General features: G+C 44.4%; 1 protein-coding gene across 2 annotated transcripts in view; it reads left to right on the top strand.

The window, feature by feature from the left end:
* The window catches only part of NELL1 (neural EGFL like 1), an 853841-nt gene that overhangs the window by 66111 nt on the left and 764319 nt on the right, over positions 1-23411 (top strand). For both annotated transcript variants that reach the window (XM_022583758.2, XM_022583757.2), the window contains exon 3: positions 15517-15667. In XM_022583758.2, the coding sequence (XP_022439466.1) occupies positions 15517-15667 (151 nt within the window). The remainder of the gene's footprint in view (positions 1-15516; positions 15668-23411) is intronic.

Genomic DNA, 23411 nt, shown 5'->3' with positions numbered 1-23411 from the left:
GAAGTTGCCCTGGCAATTGGCTTTTAACTGTATATTTCATGCATAAGCTAGCCACAGCATCCTTTTTGATATTTCCTTTAAATCGAAGATCTCACCATGACTAGAAAGCTGCCCGACCCACTAGTGTGTGCTGGGGACAGGGCAAGCTTGGGAGCACAGCTTCCTGGACACCTGCTTTGTCTTTTTAAATTTTTAGTTTTGTTTTTTTAGTTGAAGTATAGTTGATCTATAATGTGTTAATTTCTACTGTACGGCAAAGAGATTTAGTTATACATATATATATATTCTTTTTTTAATATTCTTTTCCATTATGGTTTCTCATAGGATATTGAATATAGTTATACACTAGGACCTTGTTGTTTATCCATTCTTTATATAATACTTTGCATCTGCTAATCCCAACCTCTGACTCCATGTTTCCCCCAATCCCCTCCGCACTTGGCAACCACAAGTCTGTTCTCTATGCTGGACTTTTGCTTTGAATCTCGCTTTTTTCCATGTGTAACTTTGGAATCCGTTCCCTCTTTGAGTGACTGGCTGGAGGACAATCTTTTTTTTAGAGCCCTTATCTTAAAGGTGCCTCTAAAGCTCATTTATATATTAATCAATCAGCAAGCATCAACTGGGAGTCTGCTATGCTGCCGTGTGCCGGCCACTGTGCTGGGTCCTGATTGCACAAGAGGAATGTGGAAGATGCTCTGCGCTTGGGGGCCCTTGGTCCAGGTGCAGGGATGAGAGAACCGGAAATATATCGTATTCATTCATTCAAAAATGTTTATTGCACACCCATGTGATGGGCACTGTTCTGGCTGTTAGAGATGTAGCGGAGAAAAGACAGAGTCTCTGGGTTCCTGAAACTTTGGTTCCAGCATTGATGGGGAATCACAGTGAACAAGTATACTCATAAATTAGTAACTATAGATAGCCATATAGACTATGAAGGAAATAAAACAGCAATACCGAGGAGAGGAAGAAGGAGAGGAGAGACTTTAGATAGATAGGATTATTGGGGAAGGCTTCCTTGCAGAGGAGTTATTTGATCTGATGTCTGAATGAAGAAGCTAGCCATGCAAAGATAATAGTATCATTCCTGATCACTTACATGATTAATGATGAACACTTTTTATGTGCTAGGCACTGTTTTAGATTCTTTATGTTTGTTAACTAAGTTCATCCTTAAAATAATCCATAATAGTCCTAACAGGGAGATGGGTATTATGAGCCCCCTTTTACAGAAAGGAAAACAGAGGCACAGGGAGGTTAAATCATGTGGCCAAGGTTAGGTCCAGTAAGTGGCAAAGCTGAGAATTGAATTCAGGCTGTTTTGCTCCAGAGCTGACATTTTTGGAAGAGCTGGTACAAAAACCCTTGGATCAAACAAGTTTAAGGGGCACAAAGATGGCCAGTGTGGGTGGAAGTACCCGAGGAGGTCGGAGAGTGCGGCCAGGGCCAAAGTAAAAGCTTGGTCTTTGTTTCAGCCCCAGCAGCAACAGCAAGCCACGCAGGGTCTTTCAGGCCATTGTAAGGAATTAGGGTCTTATTTCAATTGTGCTGGTCAGTGTGGTAGGTTGAGAAATGACCCTCCCCCAGCCAAAGATATTCTGTCCTAATCCCCAGAACCTGTGACTGTGTTACTTTACATGATTAAAAACAACTTCGAAGATGTGATTAAGTTAAGCATCTTTTGGTGGGGAGGTGATCCTGCATTATCCAGGTGGGCCCAATGTAATCCCAAGCTTCCTATAAGAGGGAAACAGGAAGTTCCGTCAGAGAGCGGGTGATGCAAAGATGGCGGCAGAGGGAGATTCTACGTTGCTACAAAGCTAAGTTGGAGAATTAGGAAGGGGACCTGAACCACGGAAAAGGCAAGGTAAATGGATTCTCCCAAAGAGCTTCTGGAGGGAGGGTGGTCTTGCCCGCATCTTAGTTTTGGTCCAGTGAAACCCATTTCAGCCTTCTGACCTCCAGAACCGTGGGATAATAAGTTCGTGTTGTTTCTTTAAGCCACTAAGTTTGCAGTGATTTGTTATAGCAGCAACAGGAAACTAATGCAGGCACCTGTTTGAGGGTTTAAAGTAAGGGGTTGACGGGATTGATACGATGTGATTTAAGTATGAAAAAGATTTCCTTGATTCTCCAATTGCTACATGAGAGAGAGAGAGAGTCAGAGAGGAGCGGGGAGAGGAGAGGAGGGGGAAAGAAACAAGTGGAAGCAAGCTGGCATTTGACAACTGCTGCAGTATTACAGTCAAGAGGATGGAGGGTCTCGGTGGTGATGGAGGTGGAGCTCAGGGCTTGCTGATGCACGGATGTACCCTGAGACACCCTGACAGAGAGCAGGCAGATGAGGGCATGAAGGAGCCTCAAGATGGCTGGAGAGGTGGGAGGAAACCCAGAAGAATGCAGTGTCCAAAAGACAGAGTGCCTCAAAAAGGAGGGAGAGGACAACTGTTGGGAGGTTGCTGAGAGGTTCGTTAGGTGGAGGATAGAGAACTGACCATTGGATTTGGCAAGATGCAGAATGTAAGATGGGTCACAATGGGTGGTAGTGGTCAGTGCAGCTACAAATACTGGCTGGATGTCTCTGTCTAGACCGAGTCTGTCCTATTCATCGTGGCCCAGCGCCTGCCACAGAGAACACGCCCCGAGAATATGTCTGACTGAGTGAATGATTGAATTTTGGAGTGAAGGGGGAAAGCACGCTGAACTGGGGGCTCCAGAGCTTCACGGAGTTAGAGGAATTGGGTTGGGTCTCGCGAGATGGGCAGGTTTTGCATCGGCATGGAGAAGGTGGCTGGAACCCCAGGTGGGAGGAGAGTTGAGATCCCATGCCCGTGGAGCTCCTCACCTGTGCCGGGCACTGCCCCAGGCACCACACGTGTTCTGCATTCCCAGGGCTCACCTGGGGCCCGAGAGAGCTCGCCAGAGGGTCAGCGAACAACCACTCGCGGTGGCAGAGGTTCAGGTGGTTTGTGGCTGGAAAGAGTATCTGCAGGGACTTCCCCGGCAGTCCAGGGGTTAGGACGCTGCGCTCCCACTGCAGGGGGTGCGGGGTTTGATCCCTGGTCGGGCAGGTAAGATCCCACGTGCCGTGGGGCACGGCCAAAAATTTAAAAAAAAAAAATCTTCTGGCTGAGTCAGATCATACCCAGGTAGAAAAGACTCCTTGGAAACCTACCGGGCACCCTTTGAGACGAATTAATCATAAAGACACTATTTAAAACACTGAAGGAGTAATTTACTGAAAACTGACTCAGCGTTGTTACCCTAGGACGTGCCAGAGCCAAATTATGTGCAGCAACAACGATCAAAGACCAATTTTCCCCCAAACCGACATGTTCATTTCTTTACAAAAGCCTCAGTAAGTAGGGCTTGTAATTTGAGCCCTTGGTTGTAGATCTTGTTTGGGAGGGTGGCCGCGGGAGATTGGTGGAGAAGGATCCAGCAGCCAGACAGCAATTGGCTTTGAATTCAGGCAAGCAGCATCTCCAACGGTTCATTTTAAGGGTGACATTAAAGATTGTATTCTCATTCTAGTAAACATTAAAGAGGTCAGTTTTCAAAGGAGCACAGCACGTCTGCCAGAATCCACACCCAGAGCCCCTTTCTGCACTCACCCCACATTTCCTGGAGCTTCTGTTCACAGCCTGGAGTTTCAGGTGTTCAGAAAGCTTTACTGACCCCCCTCAGCACAGGGTCTGAAAGGCCTGTAATTACACTTTCCGGGAGCCAGGAAGCACACCCAGCGAGCATTGCAGATAGATAAATAGTGTGGGAGACCTCCCCAGCAGTGACTCTGGAACTAATCAGCTAACAAGGCATGTAATTAGATTAACACATGTGATCTTAGAGCTGATGATCTGCTTTTCAGGACAGTGGAGATAAAGGAGCTGAAAAAAAGCATTCCACTGAGGAGTTCCAAATTATTATCCCTTCGGAAATATTCAGGGCACTTGAAATAATAGAGCAGAGAACCTTCTCCAGTGGCCATGCCAGCAAGTATGGGCCCTGACAGGTGGTCAGTCTCAGGCTGGGGGTAGGGTGGTGCTGAGCTGAGAGGGTACCTCATTCATCACTTAGTTCTTGCTGTGTTACCTGGGACCGATGCTGCTTTATGATTTCTCTCTGTTGTGGAAAGGATTTCTTTTTCCCTCCTTTGCATAGCATAGAGAGACGTTCCCATATTACTTTCTTGGCGTGTATAGTGACCAGGCCTGCCCTAACCTAATAGGCCAATTATTTCTGGAAGGACCTCCTGTAGCTTTCCTCTTTTTCCTTCAGCTTACTTGGAGAGAAAGAAATCGCACATTTGAGGTTTGCCAAGCTGCCTCCCTCTCCCCAGCTACAGACTTCTGCCATGCAGAGTCCCTACCCCCTCCACTCTGGAGTCATACCCCTCACCTCTGACCACTGGGACCCCAGTAAAGCAGATTTTACCTCTGACCCTCCCCTCATTCCTTACTTCTCATTCATTCTTTCACCTCTGTCTGAGCTAATGCTACCCTGTTGGTCCCCAAGTGCTAAATTTGTGCAGTTTCTGGGGTGAAATCTCCGAGGCCACCAACATTGTTTCTCACTTGAGCTCTTGACGGCTTGCTAATTAATATGATTTTGGTCGTTGCAGCCTGTTTTGAAGTTGGACCGCTTTCCCAGAGGTGGGAAGTCAGACACTCATACACAAAACCAAGTAAATCACTTGTATGTGAGGGGCAAGACCCTCAGATACATCAGGAGCATCTTCCTGTGGTTTGGCGTCTAGCTTTGCGGGCTGTGGGCTTTTAAGAGCACTTCCTGGCCTCATGAACAGGGGTGCTTGGATTCCTGATAGAAAAGTTATGTGATTAAGATACCTCAAGTAAAACACACGCTTAGAGCTCTTTGCCTATCACCATGAGGAGATGCCAGCTCTGTTGCGAAAGCTGGGGGAAGAAATAGCGCTGTTTTCCATCAGGCGGAATACAGGCTTATCTGGAAGAGTGTCGCTTTCTGCTTGTAGATGTCACAACTATCTCTTTGCCCACAGAGCCACGGGAGCTTACCTTTGAAACATTAGCTGTTCACCCTCGTAATTGCACCATCCTTTAATTTAATGGAAACCCATTAAACCGAAACAATAATTAAAATGAGACATCATCTCTGTAGGAGGTTTGCATATTAAAATCACTGCATTTCAACGCCGGCAGATTTTTATTCTTGAACAGTGTTTGAAGCAACATGTAAAAATGATTTATAATGAATATCATAAACTAGAGGGCTTGGTGGTTGAACATGATGCCTCACTGTTTACTATTGAATTTGAGTAGATGTGGCATATGGTCAAGGCCAGTACAGCATCGAAAATGTCTCTCTTAAGCCTGAGAATTAGGCCTGTGCACAAAAGGGAAGTAATTATAATTAGGTTAGCCCACTGCTCCAAACTTTTCAAACAGGTTAGAGAGTGCACGCTCAATATATGGGGCGGTTTAGGGTGTTGGAGGAGCGATGCCCCTTAGATAGGGGAGACCTGGCATTGGAGTGCAGTGGAGAAGTTTAAAGATTCTTCCTTGTCTGGGGATTAGGGAAGTCGTACAGAAATATACAGAAAGAGCTGGGAAGTTGGAGTCAGAAGACACATCTCTACTTGCTGGAGGTAGGATCTTGGGTGAGTCACTTAACTTGTACACACCAGAGATTCCTTATCTTTAAAGGGGGTTATTAATGCCTACCTAATGGGTTATTATGAATATGAAATGTCATGTGTGAACCCATTGGCAAATGTTAAAGCTCAGACTTCCAGTGTGTAGGTTTCTGAGCCTCCTTTGCAAAGCATCTCAGAAATGCTGTCCTAAAGAGAGGCCAGGGAAGGGGAAATACTTCTGGAGCACAAGCTATATGGTAGGCACACTCCATGTATTCATCACTCCTTACTGAGCCCTGCCATGTGGGTGGTATTCCCACTGTGTTTACACACGGGGCAACTCAAGGATGAAGGAAGGAAGCTGAGTTACCCAACCTCTCACAGAGGCTACATGGTGGAGCTGGCATGCAAACACCAGTTGGGCTGAGATGGCTGAACAGGGCAGAGGCGGTGGTGTGCCGTGGTTGGCAGTACACAGATCTGAGTTTGAAATCCAGTGACGATACTTAGAGAGTTTCTTAACTCTTTGTACCTCATTTATAAGATGGAGATAGCAATACTGACATCACTGGGCTGCTGTGGGGATTAAATCAGGAAGTATATTTAAAGTCCTTAGCTCAACATCCAGCACACAGCAAAAATTCAAAGATGTTTGGATGTCGGTCAGCTGGCTGGACCTAGATTGGAGTACCTGGGAGCTCAATAGACTCTGCCCACTTTTTAGTTTAAGAGAAGAGAGAACTGGCCACTCATCATGCCTCCAGCCATGGCTGGCAACCCCTGGTCACCCGCCTGTTGCCCTCCTGCTGGGCCACAGCCATAATCCGCCACAGCCCCAAGGCTCTCCTGGCAGGGCGGTGGCTGGCATAGCTTGGTACACCCCATCCTCCAGGACTCAGGGCCTGCCCCAGCTGTGTTCCAGATAAACAGTTGGCCTGTTCTTCCTGTGTGGCAGGCACTGTTTTAAGAGATTAACATGTGTGAATCTTGTACTATCTCTATGAGACAGATGCAGTTTTATTCCCATTTTACAGACAAGGAAGCTGAGGCACAGAGAGGTTAATGAGTCCATGGTCACACAACTAGTAAGTGGTGAAGCTGGAATATGAGCCAGTCAGGCTCCAGAGTCTGAGCGCTTAACCGCTGCCCCGCACTGTCCCTTATCGGGAGGATCAGGTCTCTGAGGGGAGCTCTCTGGTCCTGCTCCAGGTTATTTCCAGCCATGTGTTGCCTCCTGAGCATGCTAACTTTTCTTTTGCCTCTGAACTGAACAACGGAACAGTTCCCATTCATTTATGTTTGTGTCTTTTTTTTTTTGGCAGTATGCGGGCCTCTCACTGTTGTGGCCTCTCCCGTTGCGGAGCACAGGCTCCGGACGCGCAGGCTCAGCGGCCATGGCTCATGGGCCCAGCCGCTCCGCGGCATGTGGGATCTTCCCAGACCGGGGCACAAACCCGTGTCGCCTGCATCGGCAGGTGGACTCTCAACCACTGCACCACCAGGGAAGCCCCATACGTTTGTGTCTTTATTACTAGATGCTTAGCCCCTGGCAGATAAAAGATGTGTTTTCGTCAGTTTTGTGTCCATAGTGCCTGGTTCCGAAGAGTGCTCGATAAAGGTTTTAAAGGTGAAGAATTAATGAGCTAATGATCGGATGGATGAGTGAGCAGTTCGCAGAGGGCTGGGACCAGGACTGTCCTCATGTCTTTTGTAGCAACCCAGAGAGCGTCCCGTGCTGGGAACAATGTTCTTGCCTGTGCTTGACAAACTTCTGTGCAACTTCATCCACCATGTGGTGGGCATACCTCTGCGTTCTCAGACTCTTGACCATGAATGTGGATTAAAATGACATCTGACTTGACTGTCAGTTATTACCAAAATACACCTCAGTCCCATCAGCCTGAGCTGTCATGAGCTGAGGGTCTCAGCTTATGAGAAATGCCCCAGCAGGCCATTCGGGGAGCTGACCAGTCCTCTGCTTTAAGGAGGGGAGTGTTATTCCATGGGAAGCCAGACCTGGTTGAGCTTGGCTGGAGGGAGAGGAGGGGGGATCTCACTAATTTAAAGAGACACAGTTTCATGATTGAAAGCTGGGTGGTTTATGCTTATTTTCTTCTTTTGTAGGATGCCCTCTTTGCTTCTCCCCTGTTTCTATAACAAAACTGATTGTTTTTTCCTTACAATAATTCTGGAAATAATACAATCTAGAAAATTGAGATGTGTGGAAAGGAGAAAAATGTCACCCAGATTAGCTCCCAATGCTAACGTTTTGATTGAAGGCCATCATATCTTTCTGCTATGCATCACTAAATACATTTTTTATATACTTGGTATGACATTCTACATAAAATTGTGTCCCTGTTTGACATTATTGCCTAGGAATTTCCTGTGTTGTTCTAATACCTTTGATATTATGTTATCCTACGTAATTTTCCATTGTATACAGTCTAATTTACAATCATTCCCTGGATACCTTTTTTGCTATATGATGCAGTCTTCCTCTCCTCCCTGCCCCAGTTTTAATGAGATATAATTGGCATGAAACATTGTATTAAAGCGTACAGCTTAATGATTTGATATATGTATACTGCAAAATGATTACCTCAGCAAGTTTAGTTAACATCCATCGCCTCATATAATTAGAATTTTTTTTCTTGTGATGAGGACTTTTAAGATCTCTTAGCAACTTTTTTTTTTTAAATGTATATATTTATTTTTGGCTGCGTTGGGTCTTTGTTGCTGTGTGCTGACTTTCTCTAGTTGTGGCGAGCGGGGGCTACTCTTCGTCGCAGTGTGTGGGCTTCTCATTGTGGTGGCTTCTCTTGTTGCGGAGCACGGGCTCAGTAGTTGTGGCTCATGGGCTCTAGAGCGCAGGCTCAGTAGTTGTGGCACACGGGCTTAGTTGCTCTGCGGCATGTGGGATCTTCCTGGACCAGGGATCGAACCCATGCCCCCTGCATCGACAGGGAGACTCTTAACCACTGCGCCACCAGGGAAGTCCCTTAGCAACTTTCAAGTAGCCAATATGGTATTGTTAACTACAGTCACCATGCTCTACATTACATCCCTAGAACTTATTCATCTTATAACTGCAAGTTTGTAGCTTATACAATGCAGTCTTTTTATTAAAAAAATCTTTATCAGCCTTTTTTTTTGTTGTTGTTCTCCTGTCCCGTGATTCAGATAGAGCTGGCATCCATGCTTTACCCCTATCTTTATTATGAGGCATCCAACTGAGATGGGGGTGGAGGGGTGAGGGTTAGTGGGGAGACTTGACCACTGGTAGGTTATGGTGCCAGTGTAGGGGGACAGCCTGAAGAGAAGGAGTGATCACAGTTTGCTAACTTCTTAGTGACAAGGGGATGCATTGATATTCCTTACCAGTATTTTTTTTTTGAAGTTCTGAACTCTACTTTTTAATGGTTAGCTTTGTTCATCACTGAATTTTTTATCTATTATTTTTTTTACATCTTTATAATTGCTTTACAATGGTGTGTTAGTTTCTGCTTTATAACAAAGTGAATCAGTTATACACATATGTTCCCATATCTCTTCCCTCTTGCGTCTCCCTCCCTCCCACCCCACCTCCCTATCCCACCCCTCCAGGTGGTCACAAAGCACCGAGCTGATCTCCCTGTGCTATGTGGCTGCTTCCCACTAGCTATTTTACGTTTGGTAGTGTATATATGTCCATGCCACTCTCTCACTTTGTCACAGCTTATCCTTCCCTCTCCCCATATCCTGAAGTCCATTCTCTAGTAGATCTGTGTCTTTATTCCTGTCTTACCCCTAGGTTCTTCATGACATTTTTTTTTCTTAAATTCCATATATATGTGTTAGCATACGGTATTTGTCTTTCTCTTTCTGACTTACTTCACTCTGTATGACAGACTCTAGGTCCATCCACCTCATTACAAATAGCTCAATTTCATTTCTTTTTATGGCTGAGTAATATTCCATTGTATATATGTGCCACATCTTCTTTATCCATTCATCCGATGATGCACACTTAGGTTGCTTCCATCTCCTGGCTATTGTAAATAGAGCTGCAATGAACATTTTGGTACATGACTCTTTTTGAATTATGGTTTTCTCAGGGTATATGCCCAGTAGTGGGATTGCTGGGTCATATGGGAGTTCTATTTGTAGTTTTTTAAGGAACCTCCATACTGTTCTCCATAGTGGCTGTACCAATTCACATTCCCACCAGCAGTGCAAGAGGGTTCCCTTTTCTCCACACTCTCTCCAGCATGTATTGTTTCTAGATTTTTTGATGATGGCCATTCTGACTCCTTACCAGTATTTTTAAATATTTATAAGAAGAGCTTAGCTCCTCCACCATGAGGATCTAATTAGTAAAATTATGGGGCCACCTGAATCTCTTTTTTGCATGTAGTAATTATAAAGATGATTAATACCATGTGTCACAGGGTTCCTTGGGTTTAGTCCCCAAATAGAGGAGTTAAGGATGCTTAGCTGGCTTTACCCTTAGGTGGCTCATTATGTTAATGTACTTTTTCTCAGCAGGTTGGGGTTATAGTTGAGTGTCTTTGGTAAACCTCCTCCGTTGTGTTCCAGGCTTTGGAATCAAGAAATATTATTAATGCAGCAAATATTTTTTGAGGTTCTACCATGTGCCAGGCAACATGCTGAGTGTATCTGTTGATAAACCTTCCCTGTGGAATGTAGTCCAGTAGGCATGATAGCCGTTAATGAAGAGATGACACACAATAAAGTGATTAGACACATAAAGACTTGATATTTACAAGAAGTACAGTGAGGGCAATGTAGGGAATTCGAGCTGGTCTGGGATGGTCAGGGAAAGCGGGCCTGAAGGAGTAACGATTAAGCTGGTATCCACGGAAGAGGGAAAGGAGAGAGGTCACTGAAGATGAGAATATACCAAGGTGGGAAGGAACATGGTCCTGGGAAGAAGAGGCAGGAGGCTTGTGTGGCTGGAGCGCAGGATGAAGCAGGTGGGAGAGAGGAAAGACAGGTGAATGAAAACGTAAGCAGGAGTGCCAGGCGAATGCTATGGAGAGTCCTGATCAACTCTGCTGGGGCAAGACTCAATTTTATCTCCAGTCATGTTGTGTGACCTTGGGCAAGCCATAAAACTTCTCTGTGTCTCAGTTTCTTTACCTGTAAAATGGGGGATTGTTATTTAGCTCAGGGGTTGTACGAATAGATTGTTCATAAATATTTCCCGAGTGGATACAGTGTCGGGCGCTGGGTGTATGATGATTTGTCCCTTTTCCACAGGCACCAAGCCCTGAGGTCCTACATATTGGCAAACAGTAGACATAGCACAGTGAAGAGTGTAGCATGTGGGACCACCCTGCCAGGTTGGGATCTCAGAACGTGGACTCCTAGCCCAGTGTCTTTTAGAAAGTCATTTAAATTCTGTAAACCTTAGTTTTCTCATATGTAAAGTAGGAAAAATAATAATGGCTACTCCGAAGATTATTGTAATTAGATGATATGCGCAAAGCAGTTAACCCTGCGCTTGGCACCATCATAAGCCATACACGTGTTTGCTTTTTATCATTCAGGCTCCTGGAGCTAATGGAGGTTTAATGGGATATTATCGTGAACTTGTTCATGGAGATAGAAATCCCTTACACATTAAGTGGGAGTCTTCTGGTGTCCCTCCTACTTTCTGCTTGTGACTTCTGCTGCTTTGAAAGTGCTTGGATCAATAACATCTGAAGTTCTCAAAGAAGGGCCCCAGGACCTAACAGTGGGACATGTGCCTCTCTCCACACAGTAGGAATTGCCCTGTGGACAGTTGGCAGTTCTGAAATGGCAAATTTCCTCTCTACTTAGAAATGAAAAGCCAACTGTCATTTCAAATTAGCAAGTGTCGCTTTATCTTTCGGGGCCAATCTTAACCACAAGCTTATGTGGGACTCAGGCTAGAAGGGGGTGCTATGTCTATATCGAGGTTCTGCCACGTGTCGAGGTTCTCAGTGTACACATGCTGTGATTACGGAGACGTCGCCTGAATTCACCATCACTCAAGACTGAGGCAAGCTGCCCTGGTGTGTTTGTTTCGTCCTGTTTCTGGCTGCTGCTGTCTTTGCTCTCTCAACCCACCGATCAGTGGAGAGTTCCCTCCAATGTTAGGTTGAGTAGATGCTTTCCTGCTGGACTTTTAGTGACAGAGGCTTGCAGAGAAAGAAAAATGCCAGGATAATGGAAAACACCTGGGTGTTCATAGCCTCACAGCGATCCTGCAAGGAATGCCCTCTTCTCTCTATTTCTCCTGTCTAGTAAATGCTTATTCATCTTTTTTGACTCAGGCTCAAAATTACGTCCTGTACGATGTCATCCCCAGCTTCCCCGGGTCCCTTCCTTCCTTCTTTTATGCATTGCCCTACTCTGTTTTCACCAAGTAACTGTCTTGCTTATGTAACTGTCCTGGATGCCAGAAACGGTTTTTACCTTTTTGCTGATACCTGACACAGCGTTAACACAGGTATATGTTTGTTGACATTGAAAATCACCACCCTCCTCACCCTGTAAGTCAGGGAAAATGGAAATGAGGTTTCTTCTACATTAGGCAGAGAAGAGCTTGTGAACACCCTCGTTTAATTTCTCTCCTCCATTCTTCAGCCTCCTTCCTTCACCTAACACGTTTTTACTGATGCTTCCTCATCACATTAGTATTTTTAGTGTTTCTTGAAAATTGACTAGGTAGAGATATTTCATCCTAGTGGGGAAAGAAAGGAAATAAGGTAAGGAACATGAAACAAGATTATGGTAAGTGATACAAGGAAATAATTGATCACAATACATATACTGTGATAAGTGGTATGAAGGAAGTCACCAAAGTGGCATTTTAGACATTAACGGGGGCCCTGTTGGAGGGAGTGACCAGGAGGTTGCATTTGCAGTGAGAGCTGGGGGAGAAGGGAGAGGTAGGCAAGAGGCATTTGTGTGTGACCGTGCGGGCCATGGGGAAGAGCCTGATTTTATCCCGGGAGCGATGGGAAGCCACTGGAGGGTTTTAGGCAAGAGATGAAAATGATCCTGATTTCTGCCTTAAGAAGGGCACTTGGGCTGCTGTGTGGAGGATGGAGAAAGGAAGGTAACACGGAGACCGGTGAGGATGCAGTTGGAGAGATGATGGCGGCTTGGGCGAGTTTGAAGAGTACAGCTGGGAAGAAATGGACAGATGCCAGACATGGGAGCCCTCATGACACGCTCTTGGATTGAATACGGAGCGTGTAGGAAAAGAAAAAATTGAGGACAATTTCTAGTTTTTTGGCCTGAGGAAGTGGGTGGTTCCATTTACTAAGACTGGGAACTCTAGGAGATAAGAGAGGGTTGGGGGAGAGAACAAGAGCTCAGTGGGCGAATACAACTTGGTGTTAGATATTCAGATACTGAATATGGAGATATTCAGAAGGATACTGCATATATGAGTCTGTTACTTAAGGGAGAGGTTGAGGTTGCAGATATAAGTTTGGGGGTCGTTGGCCATCTGGCTTGATGATATTCCCCCAGGGAGAATTGAATGAGAGGTGAGGCTACCCTTAACTGATCTGATATTAACTCCCCTAGTAGGCATTGCTGATCAATCCTGGCCCTCTTTGCATTGGGCCTAAGCTTCAGAATCCTCTAATGAGCTCCCTGGGCAGCCACCGACAATCAGTTGATTCCTAATTGATGGGTAAAGTAGGAAGTAGCAAACAGGAAAAAAAAAAGTAAACAACAAAGTTAATCTCAAGAACCAAGTGTCTTTTTTCTGGCACCAAATTCTCGGTGAAATATGGTATGAGGCTCTTTGCCCAGTAGTAGTAGTAATAAAAATAACATTAACAAACATTGGCTGATGATCTCTAGTTTACAAAGTGATTTGTTCATACGTTTAATTGGTTCTGAATATCATCCTGGAGAGCCTTCGGCTAGGATTCTGTAGAAGGCATAAAAGCGTTCCCTAAGTGGCTGTCTCTTGTCTCAGCCCTGGACAGAAGCTGACAGCATGCCGGTTAGTAGTAAGGTAGTGAAAGCCTTCCTTTGGGCAGAAAGGCAAATGTCATTGAGGTAGGTTTTCTGTGGGTACAGTGTTCTTGGGTTGGGTCCCTCCTTGGAAGAGGAGCAACCTTGCTTCCCACTGTGCGTAGCCTAGACTTGAACAGCTGCAAGGCTGGCGTCCTGTGCTGTGGACTTGAACCAGCGATGTATAGAGTTATAGGAGATAAAGCCGGGGAGGCCCTGAGAAACTGCGTGGTCCAACCCCCTCATTTTGCAGATGAGAAGACTGAGGCCTGAGGTCAAGATCAAGGATTCCTTTTTGTTAAAAAACACTCTTCAGGATGAGGTTCTTCAAGGTCCGAATACAAGTCTGTGATGTTGCTTGGGCCATGCAGCCTTTGCAGTTCTATGTTTTTCTTTTAAAAATTTTTTTATACAATTTTTAAAGGTTACTTTCCATTTACAGTTATTACAAAATATTGGCTGTAGTCTCTGTGTTGTACAATACATCCTTGAGCCTGTCTTACGCCCAATAGCTTGTACCTCCCACTGCCCCACCCCTATGTACTCCCCACTTGTAACCACTAGTTTGTTCTCTGTATCTGTGAGTCTGCTTCTTTTTGGTTATATTCACTAGATTGTTGTTTCTTTTAGATTCCACATATAAGTGGTATCATACAATATTTGTCTCTGTTTGACTTATTTTAATTTAGCATAATGCCCTGCAAGTCCGTCTATGTTGCTGCAAATGGCAATATTTCATTCTTTTTATGGCTGAGTAGGATTCCATGGTATATATATGTACCACAGCTTCTTTATCCATTCATCTGTTAATGGACACTTAGGTTGTTTCCGTATCTTGGCTATTGTAAATAATGCAGTTCTATGTTTTTCAAAGCTTCCTCGGGCAGTCCTGGAGAAATACCCAAGTGGTTACCATACCGTCAGAGGACGTGGTCAGGGCATGAGAGAAGGCCGCCAAACACGTCTTTGGTGTTCATTTGTCATCCTCTGAATAGTTTTCTCTAATTCACCTCCCTTGGTGCCCGCTTTCTGCTGGCAGAAAGTATAGTGTAAAATAGTGATGTAACACCCAGTTTATCACGACAAGGGTGAGCCTGAAATGAGGGATGGCTCTCATTATGCGGATGCTGCAGAAAGAAAGATTTCTGTCCAGTAGCAGGATTAGCTGGACTCGCACACCTCTAGGCCTGCTGAATCGGCCTCAACCTTAATAAACATTTCATGAGGACAGTCATCCGCTGCATGTTTACAGAGGAATTCCAGGCACGCTGATGGATTATGGGCGTGCTTTGCCTTTCAGCAAAAGCAGAGTTGTCTGGCATTATTAGCTCTAGTAAATCTCTTTTGGGTACAAGGCAAGGACAGGTTTCCCTAGATGCATTGTGGAGAGAAAGAAGCTGAGGCCACGGGAAAAGGGAAATTAGAGACTGCTGAGTGGCCCTGGATCCTATTAGACTCAGGATTCTCTGAATTTTGGACCCCATTTATCAGACTGCCTCTCACCTTATTTTCAGCAGCTTAATCTGTTTGCAGCAGGCCAGATTGCTCCGTGTCCCATCACAATTCCTGTCAGAAAATCACCGGCTGGCCAATTGTGAACTCGTCAAAGTGACAAGCAGGCACGGTGGCTGAGACGGCATGTCCAGGCTTTGCCTTGAATGCGCGCAGCCGTGTGGAGTGGTGGGTGGCGCCTGAAAACGGAAAACTACTGACAAGAGGGGAAAAGGGAGAATGTACCGTGGACCCTCTGGACAAGGCATTTTTAACTGTGCATCTTTTCTCCTTTTCCTTCTCATATTCCCTCTCCTCTTTTCCCGTCTGTATTCCTCCTTTCCTTCCTCTTCTCCTCCTCCATTTCCTCTTCTTTCTCCCTTCTGTTCCTTCTTGACTCCTAGATATAGAAAGGGAGATCCACGCAGCCCCTCATGTGAGTGACAAATTAATTCAGCTGTTCCGGAATAAGAGCGAATTCACCTTTCTGGCCACTGTACAGCAGAAGCCATCCAGCTCAGGAGTGATACTGTCCATTCGAGAACTGGAACGCAGGTAAGAAAGAGCTTTCTACTTCTCAAAAAAATCTACCTAGCATTCATGGGCTATACAAAATGCCTTGGAATTTAGAGGGTGGAGCTCCAGGAAAATGTTCGGCTTGCTGAAGCCTTGTGACTGTTGAACACATTCATGGACTTACTTTGCCTTAAGATGTCTTTCTCACCTATTTTCTATCTCCTGGTAGACTTTTCTCATATAAAACCACATGCTATCCATCATATTTAGGCCATCAAGCAAGATACATTTACCAAGAACCTCCAGTAAGCCTTCATTGTGTTTATTTTATGCAGGAACTGTGCTTGACGCTGGGAATATTAAGGTGAATAATACAGAGTGTTTATTCTAAGGATCACATCACACAAGCTAGTAGGGAATATGGACAAATGAATGTCACGAAGAATTGTAGATGCGCAGTGCTGGAAGCTTGTGTTTAGGGAGTAAAGGTAGTAGGCAATTCTGCTAAGCTTTGTAGTAAGCCAAGAAAGGGTTCAGAGAAGAAGATGACTGTATAAGGAAATCAAGTGAGTAGATATTTGACAGGCTGAATGGGAAGGAGTAAGGAATAGGAAGAAAAACATTCAAGGAAGAGGTTGTGATGATTTGGGGAAGGAACGGGTAAGTGGGTAAGTGATGACACAAAGTGTGTGGGGCAGGGGCTGAGGTGTTTGAGGCAGGCAGAGATAGGTGGTATCATAGAGGCAGGCGGAAATGAGATCATTCCAAAGCTCTGATGCTGTGTTGAAAAACTTGGACTAAAGTCCCCGTAGATGATGGGAAACTACATAATGGTTTTAAGTTTGAGAAAGGTCATTCTATTCGGGATTTCAAAGTAATGATTATTAGATAATCTAAGACAAAGGTATAAGGTCCTTTCTGGGATATACTGGTGAGCTGTGGCAAAGCAGAGGGTGAGGGGAAAGATTGTGTCCACGAACCTCCATTCCCTGAGAGCCCCTCTGTTGGCCCCTGTAAGCGTGCTGGAAGCCTTCTCCCAGACCAAAGCTCCTGGACAAGCAAACATCTCTTTCTCAGAGAGACTGGCGGTATTTCAGTCTGCTGTCTGTGTAGTGCCCTGGGGGTGATAGGCTGCCAGGGACTGTCTCTTCGACTGTTACGGTCCCATGGGACCCAGGAGCTGGGCTCCAGAGCCGGGGAATCAAGGGTGTCCCTTGGGTGGCAGCTGTAAAAACCACGGCACCGAATGGTATAAAAGCTCCCTTCTGGGAGATACTGACCCTCTGGAGTTTGCAGAGGGAGAACGTCACGGCTGCCAGTCTTCCTTCTGAAGAGGGTTCCAGCAGGTTCCTGGATGTGTGTGTTAGATTAAATGCCTGCCCCTCAGGCCAATGCTTTATTATAAGCAAATGAGCCTCTTTCACTTGAAGTCTGGGCACCAGAGTCTTCCTCTGTTCTGGGCCCCGAGCTGGGTGAGTCCCAGTGTGTGAGCTCTTTTCTCAGGTCATTACAGCCTTGTGGGTCTTGTGGACACGAGCCCCTTTGGTTTTCGCAGCTAGACATTGTGGAGGATTGTCTCTTAGGTGCAGGTGTTAAGAGGTGGGGTGCCTGATGTGGGGTTCAAACTCTTTGCTCCTTAAGGAGAAGCTCTGGGTTTTAAGTTCCCTACTGACTCTGGGTCTCTGAACTGGGACTGGGGTTTACAGTGAGATTATATCTCACCCTATCCTATCTGCTTTGATGCAGTTGTTTTTTTTTTTTTTCCTCATTTGTCCCATGTGCTCAGCCAGCCTTTAGGTTTTTTCCAGAGGAAAATGTTCCATAGGTAGCTGTAGACTTAGTGTGGAGGACGAGGTGCACTCGGGATCTACCTGTGTCACCATCCTGAACTGGAACCTCCCAGCCAATTTTATTTTTATTTATTTATTTTTGGCCGCGTTGGGTCTTCGTTGCTGCGTGCGGGCTTTTCTCTAGTTGCAGCGAGCGGGGGCTTCTCATTGCGGTGGCTTCTCTTGTTGTGGAGCATGGGCTCTAAGTGCACGGGCTTCAGTAGTTGCGGCACGTGGGCTCAATAGTTGCGGCACGCAGGTTAGTAGTTGTGGCGCACGGGCTTAGTTGCTCTGTGACGTGTGGGATCTTCCTGGACCAGGGATCGAACCTGTGTTCCTTCATTGGCAGGCAGATTCTTAACCACTGTACCACCAGGGGAGTCTCCCAGCCAATTTTAATTGAATACTAATTTTATATTAATCCATTGAAAATACTTATGAAGCACCTACTCTGTTCTAAGTGCTATGCCAGTTTTTGTGGGGAAGTGAAAGAAACAAAATCTAACAAGAGTTTGGCAATGTGGGAAGCAAGGCATGACCATGTAAAAAACTAAAGAAAAAAGAGCTATTAATAGAGAAGTAATAGACTGGAGTTACTAGGCAGTGTGTAGCTAACTTCAAAATTATGTGGCTCCCCAAACTTACCCCTGTACCCCTCTCTCCCCCCCAGGGGTGGACAGCAGTGGCAGAACACTGGCTCCCCCCCAAGCCCACAGAACAGTCACTGCCTAAGCAGAGGGCGGCAACTGGGGAAAGACAGGTGGGCCCTGGGCACCAGGAGCAACCGGGCCAGTGGCTGAGAACTGGTCCCAGGGAGGTGGTAGGTTGTAGGTGGTGGGAGGGAGCTGCACATGAATGGAGGCTCCAAGGGCCCAGTGTGTGTGCTCCACTGTCCCATCGGACTTTACTGACAAAACCGAAAGTCAAAGGTAAAATTACTGAGAATTTCAAGATGGTGACTGCAGAGCATTAGCCCCCAAGTGTGGGTCCCTCCTGAGGGCAGGATCCTGTGCAAATGCACTGGTCACATGCCCATGAAGCCAGCCCTACCTTGACCTTGCAGCAGACACGGTGGTGCTGTCCCTTGACCCCCTCACATCTCTTGGGTAGGTTCTGTGTGCCCTTCGCCTGGCTTCTATGGGCTTTGCTTCTGAAGGTTGGCACCTTACAACTTGCCTCAGAGCACTGACCCTCAGCCTCTATAGCCCCTCCACCCTACTATACTGAGAGCAGAAGTGTCTAGGAGTTTACTTCCTCCCCAGGTAGCCTAGAGTCAATGATTGACTCATGAGTGTGGGAGTATGGAAGCCTAGTTCCCTGGCCTTCGATGCCTGGAGGCCAGTCAGGCTCTGAGGCTTCATTCATCCCCCAGAGCAACCAGGGATCAGGCTGAGGCTGGGACTTCCTTCCCTCCCTCCCTCCCTCCCTCCCTCTCCTGGGAGCACTTCCTTAGGAAATCACTTGCTCTCAAATCTCGTCAGGGTCACTACTGGGGAACCAGAGTTCAGATAAACCTTCCCTTTTACTACTTTTTGATATATCAACCTAGATAGGTAAACTGAGGCAAAAATGATATAAAGGTGTTAAGTTCACTGAGTTCAGTACATTAAATTGGTGGTTAAGGAAGACCACATAGAAGGGAGACTCCTGAACAGGTAGACTTCTGCAGGCAAGGGAAAGAGAAGGGTGTAGAAGCAGGGAGAACAGTGTGGGCAGTCACACGGGGAAGAAATGAAGGAAATACAATTTTTTTTTTTTGGTTGTGGGGAGAGGTGCGGAGAACAGATCATTTGCTGGAGCAGAGGATCTTTCCATGTACATTTTCCACAGAGGTGAGGATCTCAACAGTTCTGTCTCTTTCCAGTGGTTAAGTTTGCCCTCAGCCTCAAAGGGATGTGATGGACCCTGACCCTTCTGTGGGGATGCAGTCAGCACGGTGAGCTGGTTGTTTCTGGGCCAGCCTGGCAAAAGCGAGCTGCCATATGTGTTGGTGAGCAGGCGTGGGTTAGGGTCCACATGTTCCGTAGGCTGGGAGAAAGCACAGGTTCTTATTGCCCAAGGGTGGAGATGTCAAGTCAGCCTCAGCTTCACAGACATAGGAAGGTCATGTCCTTGCCCCACTGGCTTTGTGGGGTTGGGTGTGAGGGCCTCCTCAGTATGAGGGCCATACACATGTCCAAGAATAGAGTGTGGGGCATCTTCAAATGCTTCTCAGTGGAAGCAGAGAACTTCCCAAAGCAGGTGAGAAGTGAGTGGAATGGCAACCGATATAGTAGAGCACTGGCTTCAGAGTCAGACATGATAGAGGCTGGAGTCTGACTTCTAGCTTTGCAGTACCCGCTGTTTAATATCTTGGAACCTCAATATCCTTATCTGTAAATGGGGATAATAATCTGCCTTGCAGGACGGCCGTGAGGATGAAAAAAGATAGTGCATGTTAAGTGCACAGCTCTTAACAAATACGTATTTCTTCTCCTTGTCTAATCCTAAGTCTTGAAACTCTATTTTATGGGTTTCTCTTTTGGAATCTAAAAAAATCCATATCTTACCTTAAGAAACGTTTTGAAAAGCCTTTTGTGTTGCCAGGAGAGTCATCTGAGGCCACCTTCTCTTACTTTCCCGGCAGGATTCTAATAGAACTTGAGGATCATTGAATGGAAATCATCTGACCATTTTTCATTGTAATAGGAAAACCTCAGGTCTTGACTCAAACGAAATAGATATAAAGAAGTAGAAAATAAGTTCCCCTCCACTTCTGAATTCTGTGGAGCCTTCCTGCATGTTTGTTTAGTCTAATCAAGTCAAGGTATAAAGGATTAACTCTGAATTTGTAATGTACTTGGCTGTGGGTACTAAAGATCTGGTTCCATGCTTAAGGAGATTAACATCCAGTTAAGGAGGCTCTCAGCATGCAAGAAGTAGAGGGGAATATATATTTACGAATTAGGCTTTTTGTAATACAAAAGATGTTCCCATCTGTAATGTGTGAGAACCTTTAGTCATTTTCAGATTTCTTTTTGTTTTCCAGGGTAACAGTGTCTAGAGAAGCAAATTGCCTTTGTAGACATTTGGCATGCACATTTGACCAGGTATAGAAGATAATCGGGCTCTTCTTTATTCAGTAGCAGAGGATCCAGGGATTTGATAGACTGGATTGATAAACTGGAATCTATTAAGGATCTGATAGACTGTTGACTGGGAAGTCAGACACCCAGGTTTTTCTTTTGATTCTCTCCTGTGTGATCCTCATTGCACCTCTCATGATCAAGGTGAATTAAATATGCATTTGCTACAAATAGGATATGATGGGCACTATTAGATTCCTAGCTGATTTTTTTGTTTTGTTTTCACATTTGGTTTTTTTAGTATATTCGGAGTTGTGCATTTATCAACATAATCAGTTTTACAAGTTTTCATTACCTCTCGAAGAAATCCCCCACCTCTTAGCTATCACTCCCCAATCTCCCCAAGGGTCCCCCAGCCTTAGGTAATCACTAATCTACTTTCTGTCTCTGTGGATTTGCCTAAATGGAATCATACAAGGTGGCCCTTTGCAGCTGGCTTCTTTTATTAAGAATGTTTTCAAAGTTCTTTAGTGTTGGCAATATGTGTCAGTAGTTCATTTCTTTTTTCTTTTTTTTGGCCACACGTTGTGGCTTGTGGGATCTTAGTTGCCCGACCAGGGACTGAACCTGCACCTTTGGCATTGAGAGTGCAGAGTCCTAACCACTGGACTGCCAGGGAATTCCCCAATTGCAGAATAATATTATATTGTTTGGACATACCACCTTTTATTTGTCCATTCATCGATTGATGGGACACTGGAGTTGTTTCCACTTTTTGGCTATTATGAATAATGCTGCTATAAGCTTTCTTGTATAAATTTTTGTGTGGACATATATTTTTATTCTCTTGGGTATTTAACTAGGAGTAGACTTGCTGAATCAAGTGGTCACTATGTTTAACTGTGCAGTTGTCAGACTGTTTTTTCCAAGTGCCTGCACCATTTTACATTCCCACCAGCAGTGTGTGAGGGTTCCAAATTCTCTCCATCCCTGTTAAAAGCTAGTTATTATCTTTCTTTTTGATTATAGCCATCCTAGTAGGTGTGAAGTGATATTGCACTGTGCTTTTGATTTAAATTTTCCTGATGGCAAATAATGTTGAGTATCTTTTCATGTGCTTATTGGCTGCTATATATCCTCTTTGGAAAAATGTTTATTCAGATCATTTGTCCATTTTTAATTGGGTTGTGTGTCTTTATGGTTTGGTAATAGTTATTTTATAGATACAAATCCCTTATCAGATGTGATTTACAGAATTTTTTTCCCCATTCTGTAGATTCTATCACTTTCTTCATGGTGTTCTTTGAGGCACAAAAGTTGTTAAATTTGATGTCCAGTTTTTCTTTTATTGCCTAATCCTGAGACTGAAGATTTATTCCATATGATTTCTTTAAAAAGTTTTATAGGTTTAGTTCTTATATTTAGATCTTTGATATATTTTGAGTCAAGTTTTTTAATATGGTGTGAGATAGGGGTCCGACTTCATTTTGGCATGTGGATAGCCAGTTGTCCCAGCACCGTTTGTTGAAGACCAATGAATTTTCTTGGTACCCTTGTTGAAGATCAGTTGACCATAAATGTGAAGATTTATTTCTGGACTCTCCAATTCTATTCCACTGATATATTTGTTTATTCTTGTGCCAGTACTGTTTTGATTATTTGGCTTTGTGGTAAGTTTTGAAATGGATAAGTGTGAGCCCTCCAACTTTGTTTCTTCTTTTTTAAGATTGTTTTGGCTATTTCAGTCCTCTTGAATTTCCATATGAGTATTAATGACCAGCTTTTCAAATTCTGCACAGATGTCAGCTGTACTTTCAAAGGGATTGCATTGAATTTGTAGATCATTGTGGGGAGTACTGCCATCTGAACAATATTAAATCATATGATCCACAGACATGGAATGTCTTTCCATTTATTTAGGTCTTCTTTAATTCTTTCAAAGTGTTTTATAGTTTCAGAGTATAAGTTTTATAAGGCTTTTGTTAAATTAAAAAATGATTATTAAATATTCTTTTTGATGCTATTGTAAATGGAATTATTAATTTCACTTGTTTGCTCATTGCTACTTTATAGAAATGCAAATTGATGTTTGCATATTAATCTTGTATCCTGCAGCTTTGCTGATATCATTTATTCTAATAATTTTTTAGTGGATTTCTTAAATTTTTACTTACAAGATCAGGTCATCTGTAAATAGAGTTTTATTTCTGTCTCATCTGAGTGCCTTTTATTTTCTTGCCTAATTGCCCTGAGTAGGACTTCCAGTACAGTGTTGAATAGAAGTGATGGGAACAGATAATCTTGTCTTGTTTCTGATCTTAAGGAGGAAAGCTTTCAATTTTTCACCATGAATTGTGTTGTTAGGTGTGGATTTTCTCAGATGAGTTTAACCAGGTTGAAGAAATTGTCTTCTATTCCTACATGCTCTTATCAGGTTGAGGAGGTTCTCTTCCATTCCTTGTTGGTTGAGTGTTTTTTTAACATGAAAGGGTGTTAACTTTTTTCAAGTGCTTTTTCTGCATCTATCAAGACGATCATGTAGTTTTATCCTGTTCTATTGATGTGGTGTATTATACTAATTGATTTTTGGATATTATACCAAGCTTGCATTCCTGGGATTAATCCCACTTAGTCATGTGGTATAATCCTTTTTATATATTCCTGGATTTGATTTGATAGTATATTAATTTCTATATCTATATTCATGAGAGAGATTGGTTTGTAGTTTTCTTTTGATGCCTTTTGTCTGATTTTTGTATTAGATTTTTAAACTATGTGAGCTACGTGGAATAGTTGTTTTTCTTTTTTTTTTTTTTTTTTTTGCGATACGCGGGTCTCTCACTGTTGTGGCCTCTCCCGTTGCGGAGCACAGGCTCCGGACGCGCAGGC

Source organism: Delphinapterus leucas, chromosome 7 (genome assembly GCF_059928025.1).
Source record: "Delphinapterus leucas isolate spDelLeu-1000000601 "Yukka" chromosome 7, BTC_Dleu_Yukka2, whole genome shotgun sequence".
NCBI lineage: Eukaryota > Metazoa > Chordata > Mammalia > Artiodactyla > Monodontidae > Delphinapterus > Delphinapterus leucas.
Note: the sequence above shows the minus strand (reverse complement) of the source record. Positions and strands in the feature narration are given on the sequence as shown.